Source organism: Sus scrofa, chromosome 6, assembly GCF_054392235.1.
Source record: "Sus scrofa isolate SSC_HxYL_T2T_F1_AM1 chromosome 6, Sscrofa_HxYL_maternal_Yorkshire_Landrace_v2.0, whole genome shotgun sequence".
In the NCBI taxonomy this organism is placed as follows: Eukaryota; Metazoa; Chordata; class Mammalia; order Artiodactyla; family Suidae; genus Sus; species Sus scrofa.
This window is the reverse complement of record NC_139388.1, coordinates 119,410,464-119,437,162: the sequence shown is the minus strand read 5'-3', so window position 1 is coordinate 119,437,162 and position 26,699 is coordinate 119,410,464. Positions and strand designations below refer to the sequence as shown.

At 38.9% G+C, this 26,699-nt stretch overlaps 1 protein-coding gene across 2 annotated transcripts in view; it reads left to right on the top strand.

Annotated features, from left to right (window-relative positions):
• DSC3 (desmocollin 3) overlaps positions 1-24,649 on the top strand; it is a 46,707-nt gene extending 22,058 nt beyond the window's left edge. Inside the window, exons 8-17 of one of the 2 annotated variants that reach the window (XM_021096207.2) lie at positions 773-907; positions 1,574-1,759; positions 5,819-6,078; positions 6,192-6,334; positions 8,262-8,486; positions 11,357-11,575; positions 12,416-12,537; positions 18,252-18,509; positions 20,333-20,375; positions 20,452-24,649. In XM_021096207.2, coding sequence (XP_020951866.1) covers positions 773-907; positions 1,574-1,759; positions 5,819-6,078; positions 6,192-6,334; positions 8,262-8,486; positions 11,357-11,575; positions 12,416-12,537; positions 18,252-18,509; positions 20,333-20,359 — 1,575 coding nt within the window. In that variant the 3' untranslated portion in view covers positions 20,360-20,375; positions 20,452-24,649. The remainder of the gene's footprint in view (positions 1-772; positions 908-1,573; positions 1,760-5,818; positions 6,079-6,191; positions 6,335-8,261; positions 8,487-11,356; positions 11,576-12,415; positions 12,538-18,251; positions 18,510-20,332; positions 20,376-20,451) is intronic. The other variant, XM_021096206.2, reaches the window with a different exon arrangement.
• Positions 24,650-26,699: the final 2,050 nt, after the last annotated feature.

Sequence of the window (26,699 nt, the reverse complement as noted above, 5' to 3'; positions counted from 1 at the left end):
TGGTTGGTTATACCTCTGTCTGCCTGTTTATCCAAGGAGGACACCTGAGCAGCATTCTCAACCCCCACTTTCTCTCTTAGCTTTGCATACAGTTGGTTCTCAAGTCCGATTCCATTCTGACTTAGGATAACTTTCCCATCACCCTTTCTTTTTGCCCTCATTGCTAATGCCTCAGCTTTGTACTATTTCAGGAGTCTTTAACTGGTTTCTTTGAATCCTAGCTCAGCTCACTCCAAGTTATGCTCAACTTTCTTTAAAAATATTCTTTCTAAAACTCAAATGTGGAATTCTCAACATGGGGCAATGGCATCAGCGGCAGCTCTTCAGCACCAGGAGGCAGGTTCAATCACCTGCTCTGCACAGTGGGTTAAAGGATCTGTGGTTGCTGCTGCAGAAGCGTAGGTTGCAAATGTGGCTCAGATCTGATCCAAAAACTCCATATGCCACGTGGCGGCCAAAAACAAAACAAAACAAATAAACACCAACAAACTCAAGGGTTCCTATTTTGTGCTCCCCATGTGACTCCCACAAAACCTTTCCCTGTTACCTGCAACTTAACTCATAAGTCCACATTCTTACTATGGATCTTTGTAATTTAACCTCCACCTACCTTTTCAGCTTTATCTTTATCTACCAAATTCTTTGGGTATATACAAATAGGGAATAAAATAAAAGCATGGATACGTACAAATAGAAGTGTGTGCAATTGAGGTTTCCTTTACAAATCTAAACAAAGGTTTTCAAACCTAATTAAATATTTGCTTTGTTTCAGGTTGTAGACAAGTACTCATTGATAATGAAAGTCCAAGACATGGATGGTCAGTTTTTTGGGTTGACGACTACAGCAACTTGCATCATAACAGTGAAAGATTCAAATGACAATTTACCCACTTTCAGACAAAATGCTGTAAGTAGATAATATCAAAATTGATCTCTATTTTCCTTTTTAATTTAATCTATCTAATAAAATACACTTTGAAGGACATATGCATATTTTATCAATAAAATGAAACACCAGACATATAGATATCTTTTATTTACTCATAGGAGTATTTATATTATCTCCCTTTTGTTCAAGGCCATAGCACTAGTCTTCATTTGTAACAAAGTTCTTCATTCATTTAAAAAGGAACCCTCAGGGAGTCCTCATTGTGGCTCAGCAGGAATGAACCTGATTAGTATCGTGAGGATGCAGGTGCGATCCCTGGCCTCACTCAGTGGGTTAAGGATCTGGCATTGCCATGAGCTGTGGTGTAGGTCACAGGCACGGCTCAGATCCTGCATTGCTGTGGCTGTGGTGTAGGCCAGCAGCTGTAGCTCTGATTCGACTCCTAGCCTGGGAACCTCCACATGCCGTGGGTGCAGCCCTAAAAAGTAAAAAGAAAAAATAAAAATAAAAATAAAAAGGAACCCTTAATAAAACAATGTTTTGTGATTTATCTTTTAAAATAATTAGGCAAAAACTGTAAGAGCACGACTTTTGGAATGGAAGAAGCCTTTTTTTTTTTTTTTTTTTTTTTTTGTAAAAATTTTCTTTATAAGGTAAGATTTTAATGAGTTCTCTCTGTTTCAGTATGAAGTATCCGTAGAGGAAAACACAGTCAATAAGGAAATCTTGCGAATACCTGTAGAAGATAAGGATTTAATTAACACTGCCAATTGGAGAGCCAATTTTACTATCTTAAAGGGCAATGAAAATGGACATTTCAAAATCACTACAGACAAAGAAACTAATGAAGGTGTTCTCTGTGTTGTAAAGGTACAGTAATAATGAGAATTGGCAATTTGGCAAGTTAAGTGTTCGTCAACTAATGGTTTCATCAACTAAATAGTTTCGGATCTTAGACTTGATGAGTTGGAAGAGAACTTAATTAATCCAACTATTCTGCTTTAATACTGCCTTTCTTCTGTAATTTTGTTACCAGTTATTAGACATCAGCTTGTGCTTTACCATTGTCGATTGCATGGCTCTTCCTATCTCCACTGGCAGCTTGTTCCATCTCTGGAAATCTCTGATCCTCAAAAGCCTTTACGTCTATCGTTCCTACATTATTTTCCTCGTAACCCATGTCTTTGGCCAGGTTTTATCTCTAAAGCTATACAGAACAGGTATAATCCTTTGAAAAGGGTGTTATGCCCATTTGAGATTTTCCTTCTCTGGGATAAATATCCTACTCCCTTTAACTATTTCTTACATGAAATAATTTAGAGACTCATACTCTCCCCCCTCCCCGACTACATGCCTGGTTGTATTTGATCTTTTTAAAAAGATGATATTTTGTGAGCCACACGGGAAGTCCTTTTTTTTTTCCTATGTCTTGGGCCGCTCCTTTTTTTTTTTTTTTTTTTGTCTTTTTTTTTTTTTTTGCTATTTCTTGAAAATAGCAAAAAAAATAAATAAATAAAAGATGATATTGAGGATGAAATACAATATTACATCAAATAGCACTCAACGAACATATTCTTTGTTCTATATATTATATTTTTGAATGCACTGTTACCTTCTAGGATACAGCTGTGAGGGCAGAAAAGCATCCTTGATTTGATATTCCTGACCCAAAAACAAGAAAGAAAATTGTCCTGTAGGGTAAAGCACTTACTACGTGAGCTAATGTTAAACGTCATTCTTATAATTGTGCTGAAGGGAAAATTTAGTCTTAGTGCCATTAAGAAACCTAACCAAAGTGACACAGCTTGGATGTAGTAGACACAGGATTTGAGTCTATGTTTCTTTGATTCCAAGTATCTGCTCTTAAGCACTCTGTTGAATTGATTTGCCTGGCTGTGTGATACTGGAAAATACAGCTGAGTTATCGGTAAAGCATAAATAACATTTCTCTCTGCCTCCCTAGTAGCTATGCAAATGTGATAATGAAAAAGAAAGCACTTGGTAAATTATAAAATATCAGTATTTTTAGAAGTCATACCACATTCTTGGGTGTTATAATTTTCCATGATAGATAACATTTTTGAAATGGTAGAGTATGAACTGATCCAGTTTTTAGCTGAGTCCTGAGGAATCTTTCCATCTCGATATTTTTTTTCCATTTCAGCCACAGCAGTAGTGCATCTCAGCTTGAATGATGAAGATGCAGTTCTTGGTCATTGTCAACATAGAGGGTTTTCTCAGTTCCATCTGCACAACAATAGACTTTTTAGGGAGTTGATAGCATCTTAGTGCAGATATGGGTGTATATATATATATAATATATATATATTTAATATATATAATATATATATATTTTGGCGGGGGGGTTGCTGTGTCCCGGGCCAGGGATTGAAGATGCTGCCAAAGCTGTGACCCAAGCCACTGCAGTGACAACGCTGGATCCCTAACATTTTTTTTTTTTTTTTGAGATATGGGAAATTTTTGAACACATGAACACTTTGAACATTAGAATGATAATTTTTCAATTGATGAAACCAGAAGGTATCCTCTGGTTGAGGAGAATTCATATTGTTTCATTAATCACTGATTTCATCCCACTAGATTTCTGATCTTGCAGAGTTTTAAGCCACTAAGGCAATATCCAGTTTGAGCCTTAAAAAAATGACATAAAGAAATCGAAGGCTTTTAGCAAGTGACTTTAGGTGGAATAACTGCACCTCCTGCAGGGTAGCAGCTGTCTCCTAATTTCCGTCCATTTCTCATTGCCAGCTGATGCTCTGACTCTCAGCATGACAGTAGCAATGCATGCAATTTGCGGGATAGAGTTCATTAAGCAGCAAATAAATAGACACTAATCCTTTTTCTCTTTTGACGTCGCAGTTTCTAGGATATTAATAAAAGAATCAAAAGGAGTTTCACATACATTTTGTAGATTCTAAGACTCAGAAATAACTTGACTTCTTATTGGACTTGAGATTTAGTATCTCAGTTTGGTAATACCTAGATGTGGAGTTGTGGAGAAAGTTTTAAACCAAAACTTTTACTCATCAGTTTTGATCTTGTTCAATGTTCAGCTAAGGATTATTGTGATAAGCAGAAAGAGAATCCAAGAAAAAAAAAATGCTTTAGCTTTGTGGTACCATATAAAATCGTGTTTTAGGGGTTTGAATTGATTTGCTGTATAAAAGTCAATTGTAATCACAGGATGGACTTAAAAGATTTAGAGGAGTTCCCCCTGTGGCCCAGTGGGATAAGAACTCTACTTCAGTGGCTGGGGTTGCAGCTGCAACTCGGATTCAGTCCCTGGCCCGGACTTCCATATGCCATGGGTGTGGCCAAAAAATAAGAAAAAAACAGAGATTTTAGAGGCTGGTGAATCAAATAAGTAGAAAGATTGAAGTGTGGTGGTTAGGAAAATGGACTTAAACCAGACAACCTGGCTTCAGACTCGAGTTCAAATGAATATCCTTTGGCCTTGGATAAATTCATCTCCTTGCTGTCATTTCTCTGCTCTGTAAAATGGGGGTGATGATAACAGGACCATTAAGCACATCATATTTTTCTTAGCCCTCTACATTTTCACTGTGTGAGTTTCATTGGATTAACTGCAGACAGTGCCAAAGTATAATTCTCAAATTGTCAAAAACAAAATTTTTATTAAAATAGTGATCACGGGTAAAAGTTTTACTTAACTGATAAGTGAGGGAATCAGCCAGCAAACAAACAAACAAACACACAGCAAAAATAAAGCAGATTCCTAAGAAGAAATGAGAACCTGTATGGATTTTGAGAAAAGGAAAAGCTGCAATAAAGACTGCTCCCTTATACGCCTTACAGCACAATTGAAACGTACACTTGGGGAGTTCCTGTTGTGGCTCAGCAGTTGACGAACCCGACTAGCATCCATGAGGACGGGGGTTTGATCCCTGTCCTTGTTCAGTGGGTTAAGGATCCCGTGTTGTCGTGAGCTGTGGTGTAGGTCGCAGATGTGGCTCAGATCCTGAGTTGCTGTGGCTGTAGCCTAGGCCAGTGGCTACAGCTCTGATTGGACCCCTAGCCTGGGAACTTCCATATGCCGTGGGTGAGGCCCTAAAAAGACAAAAAGAAAAAAAAAACAAAACCATACACTTGGAATATCATTTCCTTTAGACAGAAAATTAAAAAAAAAAAAAAAAAACCCTCACTGCACTCACTGCATCATTTCAGTTTAAACATCTAATTTTCTAAGAGCTGTGAAATGTCTGGGTTCTCGTCAGTGATAAATAGTAAGTGGAATAAAGCTGTGTCCTCTCAAAGTCAGATGACTTTCAGGTTGGCCTGTTGGTGCTCTAAGCAAGACCACAAGAACACTGTCATGTTTCTGAGTTATCTTCAGCTTCAGAACCAAAATTTTTCCTTAGTAAGAATGCACTATAAAAATATTTCAGGAATTACATTTCCACAACTCCACAAAACCACCTGCAGAAACTTTCAGACTTGTCTTGTTAAAGGCCTAGTGAAGAATTACCTCTTTCTCTTTTTTTTCAAACTTTTTTTGTCTTTTTAGGGCTGCACCCGCAGAATAGGGAAGTTCCCAGGCTAGGGGTCCAATCGGAGCTGTAGCCACCTGCCTACACCACAGCCACAGCAACGTGGGATCTGAGCCGCCTCTGCGACCTACACCACAGCTCATGGCAGTGCCAGATCCTTAACCCACTGATGGAGGCCAGGGATTGAACCAGCATCCTCATGGATCCTGGTCGGGTTCATTACTGCTTAGCCCCAAGGGGAACTCCTCACCTCTCTTTAGCAAAGGATGAAAGTCAATATTGGCTAAATGGGAGCAGAGAACTTAGGCAACACCGTTCATATTGACGAAAGTTCACTTGCTCTTTGAAATGCTGAATGTATTTTACCCTGCTGTTAATATACTTGTCCTTTTTTAAAAAGCCACTGAATTATGAAGAAAACCACCAAGTGGTCTTGGAAATCGGCCTAAGTAATGAAGCTCCATTTTCTAGAGATGCCGCCCTCAGGATGACAACCATGAACAGAGCCTTGGTCACGGTTCACGTGAAGGATCAGGATGAAGGGCCCGACTGCAGCCCTGCAGTCCAATATGTACGGATTAAAGAAAACTTGGCTGTGGGCTCAAAGATCAATGGCTATAAGGCATATGACCCTGAAACTGGAAGGAGCAGTGGTTTAAGGTAAAAAGAAATCTATAACCACATACTAAAAAATGCATTTGTAATAATTAAGACAGTAATTTATTTTGATGCATTTTCTAGTGCTGAAAACTATTTTTATTTTTTACTAACAGGTACAAAAAATTGAATGATCCCAAAGGATGGATCACCATTAACGAAATTTCGGGGTTGATTGAAACTTCCAAAACATTGGACAGAGAGGCCGCAGGTCCCAGAAAAGATTTGTATAATATTACAGTCATGGCAATAGATCAAGGTAAAACACAAATTTTCATCTGGTATGTTATAAAGAATTAGAGAATAGGAGTTCCCTTCAAGGCTTAGCGGTTAATGAACCTGACTAGGATCCATGAGGTTGAGGGTTCAATCCTTGGCCTTGCTCAGTGGGTTAAGGATCCGTACGTAATTGCTGTGAGCTGCGGTGTAGGTCATAGATGCGGCTCGGATCTGGCATTGCTGTGGCTGTGGCGTAGGCTGGCAGCTGTAGCTCCAAGTCGACCCCTGTCCTGGGAGCCTCCATATGCTGCGGATGTGGCCCTAAAAACCAAAAAAAAAAAAAAAAAAGAAAGAAAGAATTAGAGAATAAACTGCAGTTGTCCTTGTGCAAAATTATTCTTGTGATAAGTATATAGAATTCTTAGAAATTTCTTTAAAGATTTTTTTCTACATAGAGAACAGATTTTGGTTGCCAAGGGGGAAGGGAGAGGGAGTGGGATGGACTGGGAGTTTGGGGTTAGTAGAGGCAAACTGTTATATTTAGAATGGATAAGCAATGAGGTCCTACAGGACAGCACGGGGAACTATATACAATCTCTTGGGATAGACCATGATGGAAGATAATATAAGAAGGGGAATGTATATATATGTATGACTGGGTCACTTTGCTGGACAGCAGAAATTGGCACAACATTGTAAATCAACTCTACTTTAATTAAAAATTTAGAAAAAGATTGTTTCTATTTATCTTAATCATCAAACAAGGTTTTATCTTAAACATCAAACAAGAAACTATGCCTTATTTAGCTTTATATCCTTAGCATGGCAGGATCTTAAATGCTTATAGATCTCTATGTCAGAGGACAGAGATGAAACTCAAGTCTAGGATTAAATGAAATGGTCTCACCAAGCTTTTCAAGATCTCTTTACGTTATTTCAAACTGAACCCTTAAAGACCTCAACTGACTATTGAGTCAAAATGATCCCTTCCTTGAAGTATGTTCCTTCAAGTAGCCCAGAGTTTCACAACCCTGGCTGCATATTAAAATAATTTGGGTCATTTAAAAAAATATATCAAGGTGTAGACACTACTTTAGGCCAAATAAGTCAGAATCCCTGGTTGAGGATCCTGGGCATCATGTGTTTCAAAAATCTCCATGGGTGATTTAAATGTGTACTAGGAATAGAATAACTTTTCTGTAGTTGCTTTACTGATTCCTTAACATCTGCATCAAAAGGATCTTAGGTGGAGTTTCCTGGTGGCTCAGTGGGTTAAGTGAGTTAAGGAGCCAGGGTTGTTACTGCTGTGGCTCAGGTTTGATCCCTGGCCTGGGAACTTATGCATGCTGCGGGTGCAGCAAAAATAACCAACGAAATAAATAAATAAATAAAAAGAGGAACCAAAGGAAATAGAGAGTTTGGGATTCAGACATTTATTTTTACTTTTTGGCAATAATTCTGGTAAAATGTATGGGCAGTTGTATCCCATACTATCAATAGCAGTACTCATTTTAGGGAGTTTCTGTCGTGGCACAGTGGTTAACAAATCCAACTAGGAACCATGAGGTTTCGGGTTCGATCCCTGGCCTTGCTCAGTGGGTTAAGGATCCAGCATTCCTGTGAGCTGTGGTGTAGGTCACAGAAGCGGCTCGGATCCTGCGTTGCTGTGGCTCTGGCGTAGGCTGGCGGCTACAGCTCCGATTCGACCCCTAGCCTGGGAACCTCCATATGCCACACAAGCAGCCCAAGAAATGGCAAAAAGACAAAAAAAAAAAAAAAAGTAGTACTCATTTTTGATGATTTATAGGTTTCATTTATCCATCTATGTTCTGATTTACTGTTTCCTCTAATCATTAGAGTTTTTTCCTTTTTTTTTTTTTAAACCCCATACTTTATATCTAGTTGATATTTTTTCTTAGGAAAGTAGAAAAGACTGAATGACACCAAACTTTTTCCTTTCTTCCTAGACGGTAGATCATGCACTGGAACCCTTGCAGTTGACATTGAAGATGTGAATGATAACCCACCAGAAATCCTGCAACATTATCTAGTAATTTGTAAACCAAAGATGGCGTATACTGACATTTCAGCCACTGATCCTGACGAGTCCATCAATGGCGCTCCGTTTTATTTCAGCTTGGCAAACGCTTCTCCAGAAATCAACAGGCTGTGGACCCTCACCAGAGTAAATGGTATTTAATCCAAAATAATGATGTATATGTTTTGAAATAAATAAGAATGGATTTACTGCTTTAGGTACATGAAGCATAATGTAAAATGGATTCTCATGAACATATTTTTATTTTTTCATCTTTTTAGGGCTGCACCCATGGCACATGGAAGTTCCCAGTCTAGGGGTGAATCAGAGCTGTAGCTGTCAGCCTACATTACAGCCACGGCAACACAGGATCCGAGCTGCATCGTGACCTACACCACAGCTCACAACAACGCCAGATCCTTAACCCACTGATTGAGGCCAGGGATTGAACCCGCGACCTCATGGGTCCTAGTCAGATTTGTTTCTGCTGGGCCACGACAAGAACTCCCTCATGAATAATCATAGAAAGCTAACTTTAACTTTTTCAAATGTTGTATGGATCCTGTGTTGTATATTGTACATAAGATGAAAAACATAATTTGTATGAAGGCAAAGTTTACATTTACCACAAAGACCAAAAAAAGAAACCTTGTTAAAACATTGGGCAGCTTATCATTAAACCAAATTGTTTTTGCTGTGTTTTTGAACTAATAACAGGAAAGTGAGGAGAGAACAGAAGATGGGCAGCTTAAATTTTAGTGTGAGCAAACTCTGGAAATAAGCAATCTGGGTGCATGCGATAAGCATTTTATAATATTCTGGAAGGAAGCATCTTGGGATATGGCCTGAAGCCTAGCCTTGAAGAAGCTTTCAGTGCAACTCCCCTCAGTAGTGGTTTCTGGGCAGGTGTAGTTTACTATGTTATAGCCACAGATAATTGCTGTTTTGTTATTATGTCTTGCTCGTTCATATAATTGGACTTTTGCATATGCTCTTCCTTCTGTCTAGAATAACTCCCTTCCCATTTCTTAGCTTGATATTAATTCATAATGTTGAATCTACATGTGATCTGTTGTATCTACATGTGATCTACATGTTGTGTTATTATGTGTTTACCTGTCTCCTCTAATATATGATTTCTCAGGGCATTCATAATCCATCTGTGTATTTCCAGCACCCTGCCCAGTGCTTAGCGGATACTAACTGCTTAATAAATGTATGTTTAATCAATTGATTAACAAATATGCAAATATGAATATGAACAAATATGAAAGAAGGAAAATACCAGAGCGATAAGCAAATCAGTGTTGTTAGTTTAGAAGGTTTTAGAGGAATGCCAAGAAATTTGTGGGAGGGAGGGTAGAATCTGGTGGCTGAAGAGCCTCACGTACCGGCCTAGGAGATAGACAGCAGTAAGTGACAGCAGGTACATGGAGAGTGGGCAAGTAAGGCAATGCAGATTTATGAAGATTTATGCAGATTTGCATCTTTTAAAAAGTGACACTGGTGGAGTTCCCGTTGTGGCACAGCATAAACGAATCTGGCTAGTATCCTTGAAGATGCGGGTTCAATCCCTGGCCTCGCTCAGTGGGATCCAGCGTTGCCATGAGCTGTGGTGTAGGTCGCAGAAGTGACTTGGATCCCGAGTTGCTGTGGCTGTGGTGTAAGCCAGCAGCTGTAGCTCTGATTCCACCCCTAGCCTGAGAACCTCCCCATGCTGTGGGTGCGGCCATAAAAAAAGCAAAAAAAAAAAAAAAAAAAAAAAAAAAAAAGTGACATGGGTAACAATTAGGAGGACAATTTGAAGAGGGCAGCTTTGAGTGGCAAGGCAAATCAGAGGCTGGGACACTAGTACAAATGAATGAGACATGAATATGGCTCAGCTTGTGGTCTTGAGGGAGGAGAGGTTTGAAGGATTTACTTTAGACACAGTATGATCCTTAAAGCTTCCAATTAAACCCTAGCAGTAATTCACATTCCTCTAGGGAGCTTTGGGTATGAGGTACAGTCAAATATCTCTGAAGTTCTATACAGCTCTAATGGTGCACTTAAGAAAGGCTTAGATAAAATAGATAAACAACAAATTCTCACTGTAAAGCATAGCGAACTATATTCAATATCTTGTAATAACTTATAATGGAAAAGAATCTGAAAAAGAATACATATATTATGTGTACCTGAATTACTTTGCTGTACACCAAAAGCTAACACAACATTGTAAATCAACTATACTTCAATAACTTTTTTTTAAAAAGGAAAGACTTAGAAATTACAGATGACTTCCAGGAGATGCATTATGCTACTTTGTCATTTCACTTCCTGCAAAACTTAAAAGTTTTGTAATTGTCACTGGAAGTGTGTGGAGCTTTTGGTCAGTTGATAATAAAATTGAAATTAGGTAACAAGACCATTGGGGAAATATCACAGTTAATAAAAACATGTATCGTTCCTATATAGGTATATCTATGTTTATGTATGCCTTATACCTAGCATGGGTGACATTAAGTAGCTTTCTAGTATTAAGATTGCCTCCAGAGGGAAGGCATTAATAACCACAGGTCTGTTGTGCTTTGAAAAATTACCTCATACATAAAGATGATGTCCAGGTACCAGAAAGTCAATAGATAAGAGAATATGTGAGTTAAGACATCTTTTGTGTTAACAACTGGTACATAAACTAGCACTTTAGAGAAGTGCTTGGAGTGTTCGTCAAGAGCCAATTTAGCGTCATCAACTTTTAGATAAGGGAAGAGATAAGGGAATATTAAATATTGCTGAAATGCTACTGGGTCACTCCAATGCCAGATGATTTCATTAAGCCTCTCTTCTAAAAAGTTACAGTGGGCAACACGTACGTGATAATATTAGTGCTTGAAAAGGTTGAAGATGGTTTTCCCTTTCTATCCATTTTCATATGGCAAGTGGTTCCTTGAGAACAATATCTTGAAAAACAAGTGTGGTAGAACAGATGTTAAGGGAGAAATCAATGTTCATTAAAAATAAAATTCTTTTGTTTCCTTTTAGATACAGCTGCCCGTCTCTCATATCGGAAAAATGCCGAATTTCAAGAATATTATATTCCTGTGACTGTAAAAGACAGAGCAGGTCAATCTGCAAGGAAAACCTTGAGAGTAAATCTCTGCGACTGCACACATCCGAGTCAGTGTTACGCACGGAGTGCCAGAGTGGTCCTTGGCAAATGGGCGATCCTTGCAATACTTCTGGGTATAGCACTGCTTTTCTGTAAGTTCTTTTACTTACTTGAAGTTAAAATGTAAAATAAATTACTTTTTTGTTTGTTTTTTTAGGGTGGCACTCTTGGCATATGGAAGTTTCCAGGCTAGGGGTCTAATTGGAGCTGTAGTCTCCGCCCTATGCCAGAGCCACAGCAACGCCAGAACTGAGCCACGTCTGCGACCTACACCACAGCTTATGGCAACACCGGATCCTTAACCCACTGAGCGAGGCCAGGGATTGAACCCACCACTTCATGGTTCCTAGTCGGATTCATTTCTGCTGCGCCACAATGGAACTCCTAAAGTCTGTGTCTTAAATGTCACTGATTTTCTTTTCTTTTCTTTTTTAAATCACACTCGTGGCATATGGAAGTTCCTGGGCAGGATCAAATCCATGTAGCAGCTGCAGCCTATGCCATAGCTGCAGCAATACCAAATCCTCAACCCACTGTGTTGGGCTGGGGATCAAACCCAAGCCTCTGTAGTCAGATGAACCACTTCAGAGACAAAGCCTGGATCCTTAACCTACTGTGCCACAGCTGGAACTCTGATGTCACTATTTTTTTTTTAATTTACTATTTACTATTTAACTCATGATTTGAGATAGTTAAATGATGGGTGGAATTCAGACTCTTAAAGAGGACTATAATCGAAATATACATATAATCTCTTCAAATTTAAAAATATGAGCTAAGTCATGGCCTGTTAATTTAGAAAGGCTAAGGAACACCATGCTTAGTGGCTTTATTTTCCTCTTGTGCACTTTTGGTAATAAGAAATAAAAGATGGTAATTTTATATGTTAAACTTTTTTTTTTGTTTTTTTCTTGTTTGTTTTTTAACTTCAGCTATATTGGCAACTTTAGTATGTGGACTTGTTAATGCTGGAAAAAGAAAAAGTTTTCCTGAAGATCTGACACAGCAAAACTTAATTATATCAAACACAGAAGCACCTGGAGATGATAAAGTGGTAAGTGATTTTTAAAAATAAATATTTATATATGAGCATCTCCCATAATTTCTTTAACTCATTCTTATGAAGGTATTTTGAAATTTAGGAGTTAATTTATATTGGTTAGACTTTATGGGCATAAATATTTTATCCTGTCGATACTCAAATATATATTATATAAACTTTTAAACCAAATGTGTTGTTTTAGTTCTTTTTTCCATTCTCTAGTGTTATGACTTAACACTTGGTCCTTGATGCTGTGAACTTATTATAAGAATAGTCTTTTGGCTGCTAGCTACAATGTATATGTTTAGGTATTATTTGTTTAACTCTTTGATCATTTATAACAGGAAAGTTTGCTTAAAGTTCTTAAAGATAGGAGTCCCTTGTGGCACAGTGGGTTAAGGATTTGGCATTGTCACTGCAGTAGCCCCAGTTGCTGCCACAGTGCAGGTTTGATCCCTGACCTAGGAACTTCCACATGCCGAAAGAGTGGCCAAAAAAATAATTCTCAAGATAAACTAAGAAAGTATCAAAAAGACATATTTTAAAAAAATGTGTGTAAAGGAGTTCCCATCGTGGCTCAGTGGTTAACGAATCCAACTAGGAACCATGAGGTTGCGGGTTCGATCCCTGCCCTTGCTCAGTGGGTTAACAATCCGGCATTGCCGTGAGCTATGGTATAGGTTGCAGACATGGCTCGGATCCCACGTTGCTGTGGCTCTGGCATAGGCCGGTAGCTATGGCTCCGATTCGACCCCTAGCTTGGGAATCTCCATATGCCATGGGTGCGGCCTAAGAAATGGCAAAAAGACAAAAAAAAAAAAAAAAAAAAAGTCTGCCACTCTATTTTCTTACTTATTTCTCAGGACCTCTGTGCTTGGCCCCATTTAGGGGAAAGATATAAAAAATTCTCACAGGGGATGTTGTTCCTTCAAAAAGATTTCAATTTATTTATGAGAAATCAAATCTACTTTTATGGGAAAAATAAATAGGAAAATGACCGTAAACCATTAGCACCAATATGATAGGGCAGTGGTAGAGTTCAAAGATATTGATGGTACCTAAGCATAGCCAGGTTGTGTGTGTGGATCAACCAGAAAGACCTGGGGGAAGAGGTCCTGATCACCCTGTAACTTAAAGACTATGAAGGGTTTGAAAATGAAGAGATAAACAGCCTAATGAATAAAAATGGAGATGACAAACCTTAAGATTATTCAACAAATAGTGAATAAATTGATTTGAAATGGAAGAAAGGATGTTTTGGACTAAAGCCTTGACGCTGAAGTTGGCTTTGGAGGAGAGGGTATAAGTGAGGAATGGGAGATGAGACCTTCTTATGCTGCAATGAGGATTTTGGATTTATCCTTTTGGTGAGGCAGAGCCAGTCAAGGCTTTTCTGCACAAAAGGGGCATAATGTGAGCTGCGTGATGCTGAATTGGTAGAGTGACCAAGCAGAATAGGAAGACATTAGGAATGGGGAGGATAAAGGATCTCTCTCTCTCTTTTTTTGTATTTTATTTTATTTTATTTATTTACTTTTTGGGGCTGTACCCACAGCATATGGAGGTTCCCAGGCTAGAGGTCAAATTGGAGCTATAGCTGCTGGCCTATACCGCAGCCACAGTAATACAGGATCCAAGCCACATCTGCGTCCTACACCACAGCTCCCAGCAATGTTAGATCCTTAACCCCCTGAGCAGGGCTGGGGACTGAACGTGTGTCCTCATGGATCCTAGTCAGATTCATTAACCATTGAGCCATGACGGGGGCTCCAGGATCTCTTGGTAGTTTAAGCACGAGATAACCCTACCAGGGATGATCGTTATTGGAAAATTACAACAGGGATGTAAGAGACATATTTTAAATGTGTCAATGATAAAATAAGATTTTTTTTTTTTTTTTTTTTTTTTTGACCACACCGATGGCATATGGAAGTTCTCTGGGCCAGGGATCGATTCCAAGCTGCAGCTGTGACCTACATCATGGCTATGGCAATGCCAGATCCTTAACCCACTGCACCAGGTTGGGATTGATCTTGTGCTGCAGAGGAGATAGCACTGGATCCTTCACCCAGCTGTGCTTCAGTGGGATTGTTTACTTTTAGGTAACAAAATAAAAAGTGGAGTCAGTGTGACAAAAGCTATAGCCAGACACAATGTCTTTACATCAGGCCTGTTCTATAACTCAGGGTGAAGATGCCTTTCTTAGTGACTATTCTCTTCCACTTCCTTTCTACCATCAGGCAAAATCATAACCCATCTGTGCTTGAAATGCACGTGGAACCCTATAACTAGCTCTCCATTCAGAAAAGGGATTTAGTCCCTTGATAGCCCTTGACTCATAGTGAATTCTTATTTTATATCTGCGAATGGAATGATAGAGCTGTATTTATTCTTCACCATTTGATGCTGGAGCTGGTGGCATTGGTTGGTCACTTCACCATATCATACCCACACATATTTACCTATTCTCTATTAGGAACAAACAGGACCTGAAATGATTAATTTATACCAGAATCTAATTTTAGGTGTATTTTTACATAATGCAGCAAAACCTCACGGTGAACGTGGTAAAAGCATTTGAATACACTGAGTAAAGATGTTAACTTTAGTTCTGGATCTGAGTTTAAGTCAAAGCTGTTCAGATGGGGTTAGGGTCAGGGACTGGGAAAGTAAATCTGAAGGCATTGGCACAGAGAAGGAGTTGTCCATGCCTGTGAAACAAAACTTAGGGCAAGGCCCTTGGAGGTGGGCAGGAAGGAACAGAGACTAGAGAGAATATGAAAGAGTCTTGATTTTAGTTTATTTTCAGTGCTCCTTTCATTATCTTAGAAATATGACCTCTGAAAATGTATTTATAGTGACAAAATTATACCATCGAGACGATTTGATTATTAGGATATTTTTTCCCTTTGGTAACAGAATTTTACAGTAGCAGCATCACTTAGATGTGGAATCTAAAAAAGGATACAACAAACTTCTTTGCAGAACAGATACTGACTCACAGACTTTTATGGTTTCCAAATGAGACAGGTTGCAGGGGTGGGGGGATCGGCTGGGGGGTTGGGACGGAAATGCTATAAAATTGGGTTGTGATGATCGTTGTAAAACTATAAATGTAATAAAATTTATGGAGTAATTATTTTTAAAAAAAAATTTCATGGTAGCAGCAACATAAGCAAAAAACACAGGGTAGCAGTGCCACCAAATGGCTACTTTTCAGTTCTCTTTTCCGGTATTTTTTTCTACAGCAGTGAGATGATAAGTATGACTTTTATAGATTTATCAGATTCAGCAAATCATCAGAACTTGAAAATTCTTTGTTTCGATAGAGACCTTTGTATTAAATATAAAAATATAAATTGGTAAGAAGATGGACCAATGGCACCCTCATATAGTGGGGAGTCTTGTCATGAAAGTGATGGTTTATAATTCAAACCGACAGGCTGTGGTGATGCTGTAACTAAACTTCTCACCTATGGCCTGGAAGTTGGTGTGAAGTTGCAGCACTAAGTTAATGTGTAATCAAGTCTTTTCCATTTTAAAAGATTCACTTGACTCTTTGTCCTCCTTTAGTTCCCTTAATATCTCTTTTTTCTTTGAAAAAACTTTTTTGAGAAAGATTTCTATTCAATTTCTCTGACATTATTTCCTCTTCATTCAGCACTCTGTGGGAATTTTTAAAAATTTTTTAATTATAATTGATTTACAATGTTCTGTCAATTTCTGCTGTATAGCAAAGTGACCCGGTTATACATATATACACATTCTTTTTTTCATATTATCCTCCATCATGTTCCATCACAAGTGATTAGATAGAGTTCTCTGTCCTAGGATCCCAGCAGGATCTCATTGCTTATCCACTCCCAATGCAACAGTTTGCATCTGCTAACCCCAGGCCCCCAGTCCATCCTACTCCCTCCCCCTACCTGTGGGAATTCTTTTGAGTCAGATCTATCACTGGCCACTTTTTTAATTGGCTCTCATAGGTACTTCCTTTATATGAACCAGTTCTTACCCTACTTTGATATTTTTCTACACCATTGACTCTTTTTCTTTATGGCCACACCCATGGCATATGGAAGTTTTGGGGCCAGGCATTCAATCTGAGCCATTGCTGTGACCTGTGCTGCAGCTGTAGCAATGCCAGATCCTTTAACCCACTTCACCCAGCCTGGGATCAAACTGGCACCTCCACAGCAACCTAAGCCTCTGTGCCACAGCAGGAACTTCCACCATGGATCTTCTTAATGTAATCTTCTCTTGGCTTCAGAGTCATGTTTCTTGGGTTCCTTATTGTATCAGCGGTTATTCCAGATCAATTCTGTCACAGCTCTAATCCCTTTATCTACCCTTTCAAAAGTTATTTTTCTTGTTGTTCTATTCTTAGCATTCCTTTCTTTTGGTCTACAATTTTGTCTGGCTGATATCATTTATTCCCAGGGCTTCAACTCCCCATTTCCTGAAAGTGACTCCCAGAATCCTAGCTCCAGCTCAGATCTCTCACCTGAGCACATATTCTTACACTCATTTTGGGTATCCACAGGTTTCTCAAGCTTACCCTATCCAAAATTGAATTGCTCACCCCTCACCCATGAGCATGTCCTTCCGCCCCTTTTCAGTGAATTATGTCATCTATCTAGTTGTACAAGCAGAACACATGGGAATAGTTCCTAACTCTTCCCTTTGCTGCCTCATCCCTCTGACCACCAGTTCTCTATGGAGTCCATCCTCTTCTTTTAAGCATCACTGCTTCAACTTGGGCTTGGATTCTTTTTGGTTTTGACCTAGAATAATTCAGGGATCTCTCTGATATTCGCGACACTAAACTTGTCTGCTTCTTATTTGTCTTCCACATTATTGCCTAAAATGATTTTTAAAAATACGTCCCTTCTTAAAAAATATAAACCCTTCTTTGAGGAGTTCCCATTGTGACTCAGCAGGTTAAGAACCCAACTATTATCCATAATGATTCCGGTTTGATCCCTGGCCTTAGTCAGTGGGTTCAGGATCTGGTATTGCCATGAGCTGTGGTGGAGGCTGGCAGCTGCAGCTCCAGTTCGACCCCTAGCCTGGAAACTTCCATAAGCCACAGCTGGGGCCCTAAAAATAAAACAAAAACAAATACAAAATCCTTCTTTGAGACTCCATAATCTTCAAAGTAGTCTAAAAATTTAAGCATGGCATATAGCTCTTTATGTCCTCTGGCCTTTTATAACCTCCCCAGCTTTATGCCCGCTCTCTGAACACTCTATGCTAGCCATTCTCAACAGGGTGAAGTTGGGAACCCCCAAGCACCCCATCTTCCTTTGCCTCTAGACCCTCCTACAGGTGATTTGTTCTTCCCCCCATTTCTCAGTACGAGTCCTTCAGCCTGGCATTTTCCCACTCTGCTCACTTTCTCTGAATGTGAATTTTCCTGCTCTTTGTCATTCTTTGTTCACCTATATATCAGAGTAACCACATTCTTAAAGTAATTGTCTGTTTTTCCATTTCATGGGAATAAGAGCTTCTTGGAGCCACTGAGGGACCATGTCTCTATCTTTGCATCCCTAGTCTGGGCACATAACTGGAAAATGAGAAATGTCTGTTGAATGAATAAATGAATGAATGAATCAAAAGTAAAGGAGCTCTCTCCTTTGCCTTCTTGTGACTTGGAATCCTTTTCCTCCCTGTATGAATAGCTTTATTTTCTTTTTAATTTAATTACTTTATTTTCATTATTTCAGTGTTCTGCCAATGGGTTTACGACCCAGACAGTCAACAGCTCCAGCCAAGGCTTCTGTGGTACTCTGGGATCGGCAGTTAAAAACGGAGGGCAGGAAACCATTGAAATGGTGAAAGGAGGACACCAGACCTTGGAATCGTGCCGGGGGATGGGGCATCATCACACACTGGATTCCTGCAGAGGGGGGGCCGTGGAGATGGACAACACCAGATACAGTTACTCAGAGTGGCACAGTTTCACGCAACCTCGTCTTGGTGAAGTGAGTTTCCCTAAATGTTTCGACTCCACAATTTAAATGTCCAAGTGGCAGACAATAGGCAATTGAGATTAACACAGATGTTCAGAAACTCATTTTCCCTATTCTTCAATGCATCCTTCCTTTCTCACTCTCTGGTTATTTTTGACTGCTCTTTGATTTTGCTACATTATTTAATATAAAATATCTTACTTCATGTCATATTTTCTTAATTTATAAAAATCTCATGAAAATTGGAGGAGTCTGCTATCCCTCACTAAAGGCACATTTCATTTTTTAGGTGTATGTTTCTCTCATGAACTCTTTAAATATAGAAGACTATGAAAAGAAACTCATTCTTCACAATCACAAAACTCTCCCAATCAAACAAATCTCCATCTCTCTGTGAAAACAAAGCATCTGCACAGAATTCTAGGATAATTAAATAATATGATCCATAGGCACTCTTTTTCATGGAAAAAGCACCATGCAAATACGTAATGTTTTCTAAATCATAGGAAGGCAAGGTTGTGAAAGATAGGAAAGATTCCATAAGGGGTTTTCAGTCCTAGCAGTACATCAAAATTCCCTGGGGTGGGGGTGGGGCTTTTAAAAAATATTGATGCCTGTGCTTCACTTGGAAAGATTCTGATTTAATGGGCCTGACTTCTTCTTCTTCTTCCTTCTTCTTTTTTTTTTTTTTTAAGCTTCTTAGGTGACTCAGATGTGCAGCCTGACTAGAGAGCCACTGGGTTAAATATTCTTTCTGGTACTAAGTTGAAATTTCTTTATCGGAGAATACCAGTGCCATTGTAACACAAACACTGGGCCAGAAGCCCTAAAGTCTTTGACAGCGTGCAGATGGGCAACATTCTGTTACACGGCAATAGGCTATCATAGGTCCACGGCATATTTTTTTTTTTTTCATCAAATTGAAGTGTTAATCCTTTTTCTGTTTCTAGACAGTCAGTATTCATATAAGATCAGGTTGAGAAGGAATGAAGCTTAAGACACACTCTTAGGCGTGTTCTTCAATATGCACATCAGGTAATCAGATGTGAGGCTAAATGGTCAAGAAGAAAGGCATTTGCTAATGTAATCCAAGGAGTTAAGTGCTGGGGGTGAGATGGGTTGGGTACACAGGTGAGAAAGGGAGGAACCGCAGGTGTTTGACAAGTTAGCAGAACAAGCCAGTGACAAAGAGTGAGGGCAGGTGTGGCTGAAAGCTTGGCTTCTATTCTGGCCAGATTTTTGCGATGTGTGTTGTCTTGATTATTTTAAATTTCACTGAAAACTTTTTGTGCATCTTTGTATTTTGCCATGTTGGACTCTCTTGGAAACTTGATTCTGAAGACAATGCAGTAATCCTTACCTACTTTATATTTGCATATAATAGCGATTGTAGTTGACATTTTTTGAACATCTACTATGTGCTAGATGTAATAAGGATTTTTTCATGCATTAGTATTTGTCTTCTAATAATGGTCCTATGATATAGTCATTGTCTGTATTCCTGTCTTAGAAACTGAGACTTAAAAATGTTTAATAACTTACTCAAAGTCAGGTAGCTAGTTTGTAAAGCCAAACTATGACTCAAAATCAGGACTCTTTGACCATTCAAGCTCAAATTCCTAACTGCTATGCATATTGTCACCATTTTGTGGACTAGCCTGCCCTCTAGATATAAAATTTAGAGATAAGAATTTAATAACAATTTAAATGTACTTAAATATAATATGTGTGTACACAATTTTTTTTTATTTACATGGATTACTAGAAATGTAAAATATACTGACTTTGTGGTATGGCTGTGATATAGACCAACCATGTGTGTTTTTTGTATGTAGGAATCCATTAGAGGACACACTGGTTAAAAATTAAGCATAAAAGGTAAATAAAAATAACTTTTATGTTCATCTGTTTGTGTGTTTAAAACAATAATACAACCCCTTTTTCTATTTTACAGAAATTGCATCTGTGTAATCAGAATGAAGACCACATACCGTCTCAAGATTATGTTCTTACGTATAACTATGAAGGAAGAGGGTCTCCAGCGGGTTCTGTAGGGTGCTGCAGTGAAAAACAGGAAGAAGATGGCCTTGACTTTTTAAATAATTTGGAAGCTAAATTTACTGCATTAGCAGAAACATGTGCAAAGAGATAATGTTACAGTGCTACAATTAGACACGTCTTGGTTAGACATTCTGGAACTTCCCAAAAGGGATATTGTAAAATTCAGTTTATATCTATCTATCTAGATAGATAGATATGTATGAATATGTATGAAATTTTCTAAAATTTTTGAATTTCACTATGCACTAATTTGTAGTTCTAAAGCAACTTGTTACATATCTTTTCAAGAAGTCAAAAATGTTAAAGCAGATATTGCCTCTTTTACTGCTGAGAAAATAGACAACCAGAAGATCTCATGCTATAGCACTGGAATTGGGTCTATAAAGGTCTACATTACAAACATCTTCCCAATGACTACATTGGGCAAATATAGTCCAATAATAAGAAGCCATAGTTGATTGGATATGGTAGAACAGCTCCGTGGGCTAGAAATTCCATCCTTCATCCAGATTTAGATAAAAGTGGAATATTAAGTATTACAGTAAATTATGTTGGATTTTTTAGCTCTAAAAAAAATCAGAGCACCTAGTCATTTGCTCTGAAAGCTACTAGAATTTTGTTTTCCTTCTAGGTAGCAATTAGAGCAGTTCTGTCTACTCAATCTCATAATAAGGTCTCAAAAACGCATAACCACAAAATTAAAAACTACACCAAGAAAATGTAGGCCAAAACACTTTGTGTTTTTATGCTTTTGAAAGTGTGTCTTGGAATTCCCATCTTGGCTCAGCGGTTAATGAATCTGACTAGCATCCATGAAGACACAGTTTCGCCCCCTAGCCTTGCTCAGTGGGTTAAGGATCTGGCATTGCTGTGAGCTGTGGTGTAGGTCACAGACGCTGCTGCTCTGTTCTTGCATTGCTGTGGCTGTGGCATAGGCCAGCAGCTACAGCTCCAATTCGACCCCTAGCCTGGGAAACTCCATATGCCGAAAATGTGGCCCTAAAAAGCAAGAAAAAAATAAAAGGGTGTGTCTTATGGTTTACAAAAGGATTGTTATGAGGAATGTGTCCAGGTTTCCTTAATATTAAGAAACAAAACCATATTCACCATGCAAAGAGTTGTTGCCAGTATTGGAATGAAAGAAACTAAATATCTATTGAAATTGTAATCACAGGTCTTTTTCCTAAAATTCAGGACTGCTATTCATAACTTGCTGGTAATGAAAATTATGCCAAGAAAATGTTGCTTTTCTTCTCTTGAGAATTGTACTTTCATATTTTCATTTGCAAGTTTAGCATATGTGGCTCTTTATTTTCTCTCAGCAGTAGTCATTTACAATTAGAATATCTTATTCTAGATGGACTGTGGTTATTCTAGATGGACTGTGGTTATGCCATACAGTTAGCCTACAGAAATGGACTCCTGTTATAGTTACAAGCAGCAGCGAGTCTTAAACATGCATTTTTATTCACAATCATTTTCAAATAAAATACATTATTCCTTACTAGAGCAGATAAATATTACAAAATGCTAGAAAGAATCAAAGGATATAGGGAAATTTAAATCTCGGGTGCAACTTAATATCACCCAAGATGTTGCTTAAATTTAATGCTTCTCAAATGTGTTCATGTGCAAGCACCTCCAGAAAGTCTGGCAAAATTCCCCGAAGCCATAGTGTTTAAATTTAAAATAATTAATATCTAAACTTATGATAAACCTAACATATTATTGTACATTTACTTCAAATGATCATTCTAGAAATAGAAATAATAGGCATCACTAGCTAAAGAAGATTTTGAAAGAAAAAAAATTAAGACTAAATTAATTTTAAAACTTTCACCTATGAGGGATTGGAACCTAGGCCTCCATTCCCTACCCCTGCCAAAAAATTCTTTATTTAACTTTGGAGGCAGAATTTGTTGAGTTAGTTCATGAAGTGGCAGTGTTCTGTTAGGAGTACAGTCTGAACTGAATATATATATGTAGATAGGTATAGATTAATGGTGTATTGATTAACCAATGCAACATTTAAAACAAAATGAAAAAAAAGAAGATATTAATGTAAAATGAGGCTGGGATGTGATGTGTCTTATGATAAGAATCAGGGGTTTAAAAGCAAGAACTTAGAGTTCCCTGGTAGCTCAGTAGGTGAAGCATCCAGCGTTGTCACTGCTCTGTCTCTGGTTACTGCTATGGCCACAAGTTCTATTTCCAGCCTGGGAATTTCTGCATGCCATAGGCATGGCCAAAAAAAGGAGAACTTATGTTTGATTCTTAGGTGTTGCATGATAACTAAGCATATCAGAAAATAGTTCATGTACATTTAATTAATCTGTTTAAAATTGTATAGAGCTAACCAAACTTTTCTGGTTCGGTGGAAAGGAAAGAGGGAACCAGTGGAAGAGTAGCTTTGCTTTGCTGTCTCTTTCTGCATCTACGCATGGGGAGCAAACTGGTGACTGGCTAGCACAGCTAGGGCGCTCTGACTTCCGCAGCCAAGTTCCCAGAGATGAAATGTTTTTCCTGGATTTAATACTAAAAACTTCTTTTAACCTAATTCTGGTAAAAATAAATTCGCCATCATCATTTTCTTTCTCTCGCCTACCAATTGGCACTTAAAACAATTTAGAGCCATGAGGCTGGGCTCTCTCGGTTAGATTTTAAAGGATAAAGGGAGCTGAGGCGGGAGGATGAATCTTGCAGAAAGGATTGAGTGGGCCATGACCCCAAATCCGTCACCTTGCCTCTGTGTTCTTTTTTTTTCATTTTTTTTTTTGGCCGCCCCATGGCATATGGAGGTCCTTGGCCAGGGATCAGATCCAAGCCGCCGTTGCAACCTACACCACAGCTGCAGTAAATGCTGGATCCTACTGTGCCGTGCCAGGGATCGAACCTATGTCCCAGTGCTCCAGAGATGCCGCTGACCCCGTTGTGCTACAGCAAGAACTCCTGCATGTGTTCTAATTAGACCCTGGAGACTATAGGCTACTCTCTGCCCTGTTTTAAAGAGGCCATAGGTGTGACTCAAGGAAATCCACTCTCCTATCAGGCCCCCTTCTTTAATCTCTCTCCCAACTTTATCAATAACACTTAGCTGGCAGATACTTCAGGTTGTCAGTCACCCTTCTGTATGAATGATTTTTTTATGAGTTTGCTTTCTTTCAAGGATTTTTAAAATAAGGGAAGAACGAAGAATTTTGAATTCATGAAAGAGAAAGATTGTGCGGTCACTTGGGGACACAGGGAATTTGGGGAGAGGGCCAGCCCAAGAGAGGTATTTGCACAGTCAGAGAGTAACAGGAAAACCAAGGCCTTCGAGGGCCAAGAGAGAGGCCACCAAGGGGACCTGAGTGGTAACAAAAACAACATTGCTTCTTAATTTGCCCCAGGCCAGGCCCTTCCTTTTCCTTCTTTTCTCAAGCCGGTGGCAGCTGCCTTTTGATTTTGATGAAATTGTCACCAGCCCTTTCTCTGTGCCTCGCCTTATTTGGGGTGTGGAGTCAAGAAAAGAGCTGGGTATATGCTGATCTGGGGGCTTTGTCAGGATGGGCCTGAACTAGTTGTGGGGACAAGCATGGCATGTGTGAGCAGTGCTGGATTCCTTCAAGCCCTCTGGACTCACCAATTGAGTGCCTGTCTAAAATTGTCTATTTCGTGCTCTGCTTTCTGTTTTCTAATTTGTGCCTGAAATCTAGATTTTTAGATTTAGACATTTTAAAGAGTAATCTTTCTTTTAAAGTCTTCTTATTTTTAATGTCTAGCAGTCTTTCTGTATATGTGTAAGGTGAAAGTTATGCTGTTTTAGCGAGAAAGAAAATATCTTTTGGAAGCTTTCATTTTTTTTCCCCCCAGTGAATGTTCCTTAATTTTCATGTACAGGTTATTTTTTCCTATTTTTGTAAGGAAGCAGCTGGCTCTCCGTCTAAAATGCAGTGAGGTTTGTTTTGCCATGTTTTTAGCAGAGCTTTAATTTTGCTATTGCAGAAGTTACTTTGCTTTTAGAGAAACATGGCAGGGTAAAAGAAGCAAAAAAATCAATGCATAAAGCAATATTTACAGGTACAGGATGGAATAAAACAATATTAACTTGATTTCTTGTCTTTGATATTTTTAGAGATTAATTTATTCCAAGGTGATCAATGTTGCAAAATTTTGCTTAAGACTGGCTTGGAAACAGATCCTCAGTAATATCTTTGTTGTGCTTACAGGGGAATACTTTAGAGCAGGGGTCATTACCAGACTTTCAACATCATTATTCTATTTGGGAGGAGGTCATTCCTTGGGATACAGCTTTACAAATATCTAGCTGTCTACTAACTACCTGTCTATGTATCGATCTACATATCACCTGATTTTGACTGGGTAAAAAAGTATTGGAAGGTTGTAATTGCAGCACGTACCAGAATTAATACAGTGCTACAGGATGCTTACTCGGAGGAACAGTGTAGTCAAGGGGAGACATTATGAGTTTAAAAAAAAAAAATGATATTCCATTCTTAATTCTTGCACTTACAGGATGTATATATCCCTCTAAGTTTTAACCACACTGGATAATGGTGCTGTCCGTTTCACAGCAAATCTTTCCCTGCTCCCTGGGTGTGTGTGTGTCTGTGTGTCTGTGGGTGTGTCTACGTGTCTGTGCTCATGTGTACATGCTTCCCCACAAATGTATGACAGACCTTTTAAAAAATGTATGAGTTGGAGTTTCCACTGTGACATAGTGGGCTAAGAATCTGGCTGCAGCAGCTCTGTCACAGCTGCTCAGAGTCAATCCCTGGCCAGGAGCTTCCATATGCTGGTGGTGTGGCCATAAAAATTTATACATATATGTGTGTTCACTGGTGGTCTAGTGATTATGACTCGGCACTTTCACTGCTGCAGCCCAGGGTTTAATCCCTAGTCTGGGACCTGAGACCCCACATCAAGTTGCTGCAGGCTAAGGCCAAAAAAAGAAAAAAAATGTATCAAAATCTTTAAATTGTTAAATAATGTGAGCCACAGTTGCAATTTCAGGAATTTCTTATTGTGGTCATTATTTCTATGTGTAAATATTTGACTTTAAGTAGGTTCCTTGAAGTTTTGTTTGTGATAGCAAAACCTTGGATGCATTCCAAGTGTCCAGCAGAATTGGTTTGGTTAGATATTGGGTCATAGTGGCTGAGAAGCATGGAATCTAGAGTCAGATTGTTTGAATTCTGGCTCTGCCACTTACCAGCTATGTGACTTTAGAAAGGCTACTTATTCTTGTCCTCAGTTTTACTTTTCTTTTTTTTTTTTTTTTTTTTTTTTTTTTTGCCATTTCTAGGGCTGCTCCTGTGGCATATGGAGGTTCCCAGGCGAGGGGTCAAATCGGAGTTACAGTCGCCAGCCTGCGCCACAGCCACAGCAACACCAGATCGAGCCACGGCTGCAACCTACACCACAGCTCAACGAAACACCAGATCCTTAACCCACTGAGCAAGGCCAGGGATTGAACCCACAACCTCATGGTTCCTAGTCGGATTTGTTAACCACTGAGCCACGACGGGAACTGCAGTTTTACTTTTCTTATCTCTAAAATCAGAATAACACCGCCAATTTTATGGGATGGTGGAGATGATTAAACTGAGTTAATATATCTGAAGCATGTAGAACATTGCCTGAACATAGTAAAAACATAAGTGTTAGGTATATAGGCAGTAAAATATGTAGTTGAATATAATACACAAACAGTATCTAATCTCCTTTTAGGGAAAAGTTTAGGCTTATATAGGGAAAAAAAAGGAAAAAATGTGTAAAAGACGCTATATACTGCCCCCTGTTGCTCATAATACATAAACACATAAAAAACCAATGACATGTTTTTCCTTCAGATAATTTGTTTACATTTCCTGGCCACCATCCCACTTAAGTCCTTCTGTGTTTATTAGATGCTCTGTAAGTGTGCTATAGAATTAACGCTCAGGGGCTCCAGGTCTAAAGCCCCTGGGATCAGGGTAGGAGCTGTGACCACCTGCGTGAGTTGCTGGCAACCACCACATGCTCTTCCTACTCAGTTTCCCTTGGCACTAATAGGAGTGAGTGAGACTTGCACTCAATCCTAGAAAAGGGAGGTGAAGATAAAGTCCCAAATGACCAAGATTATTTTCTACCACCTTGACT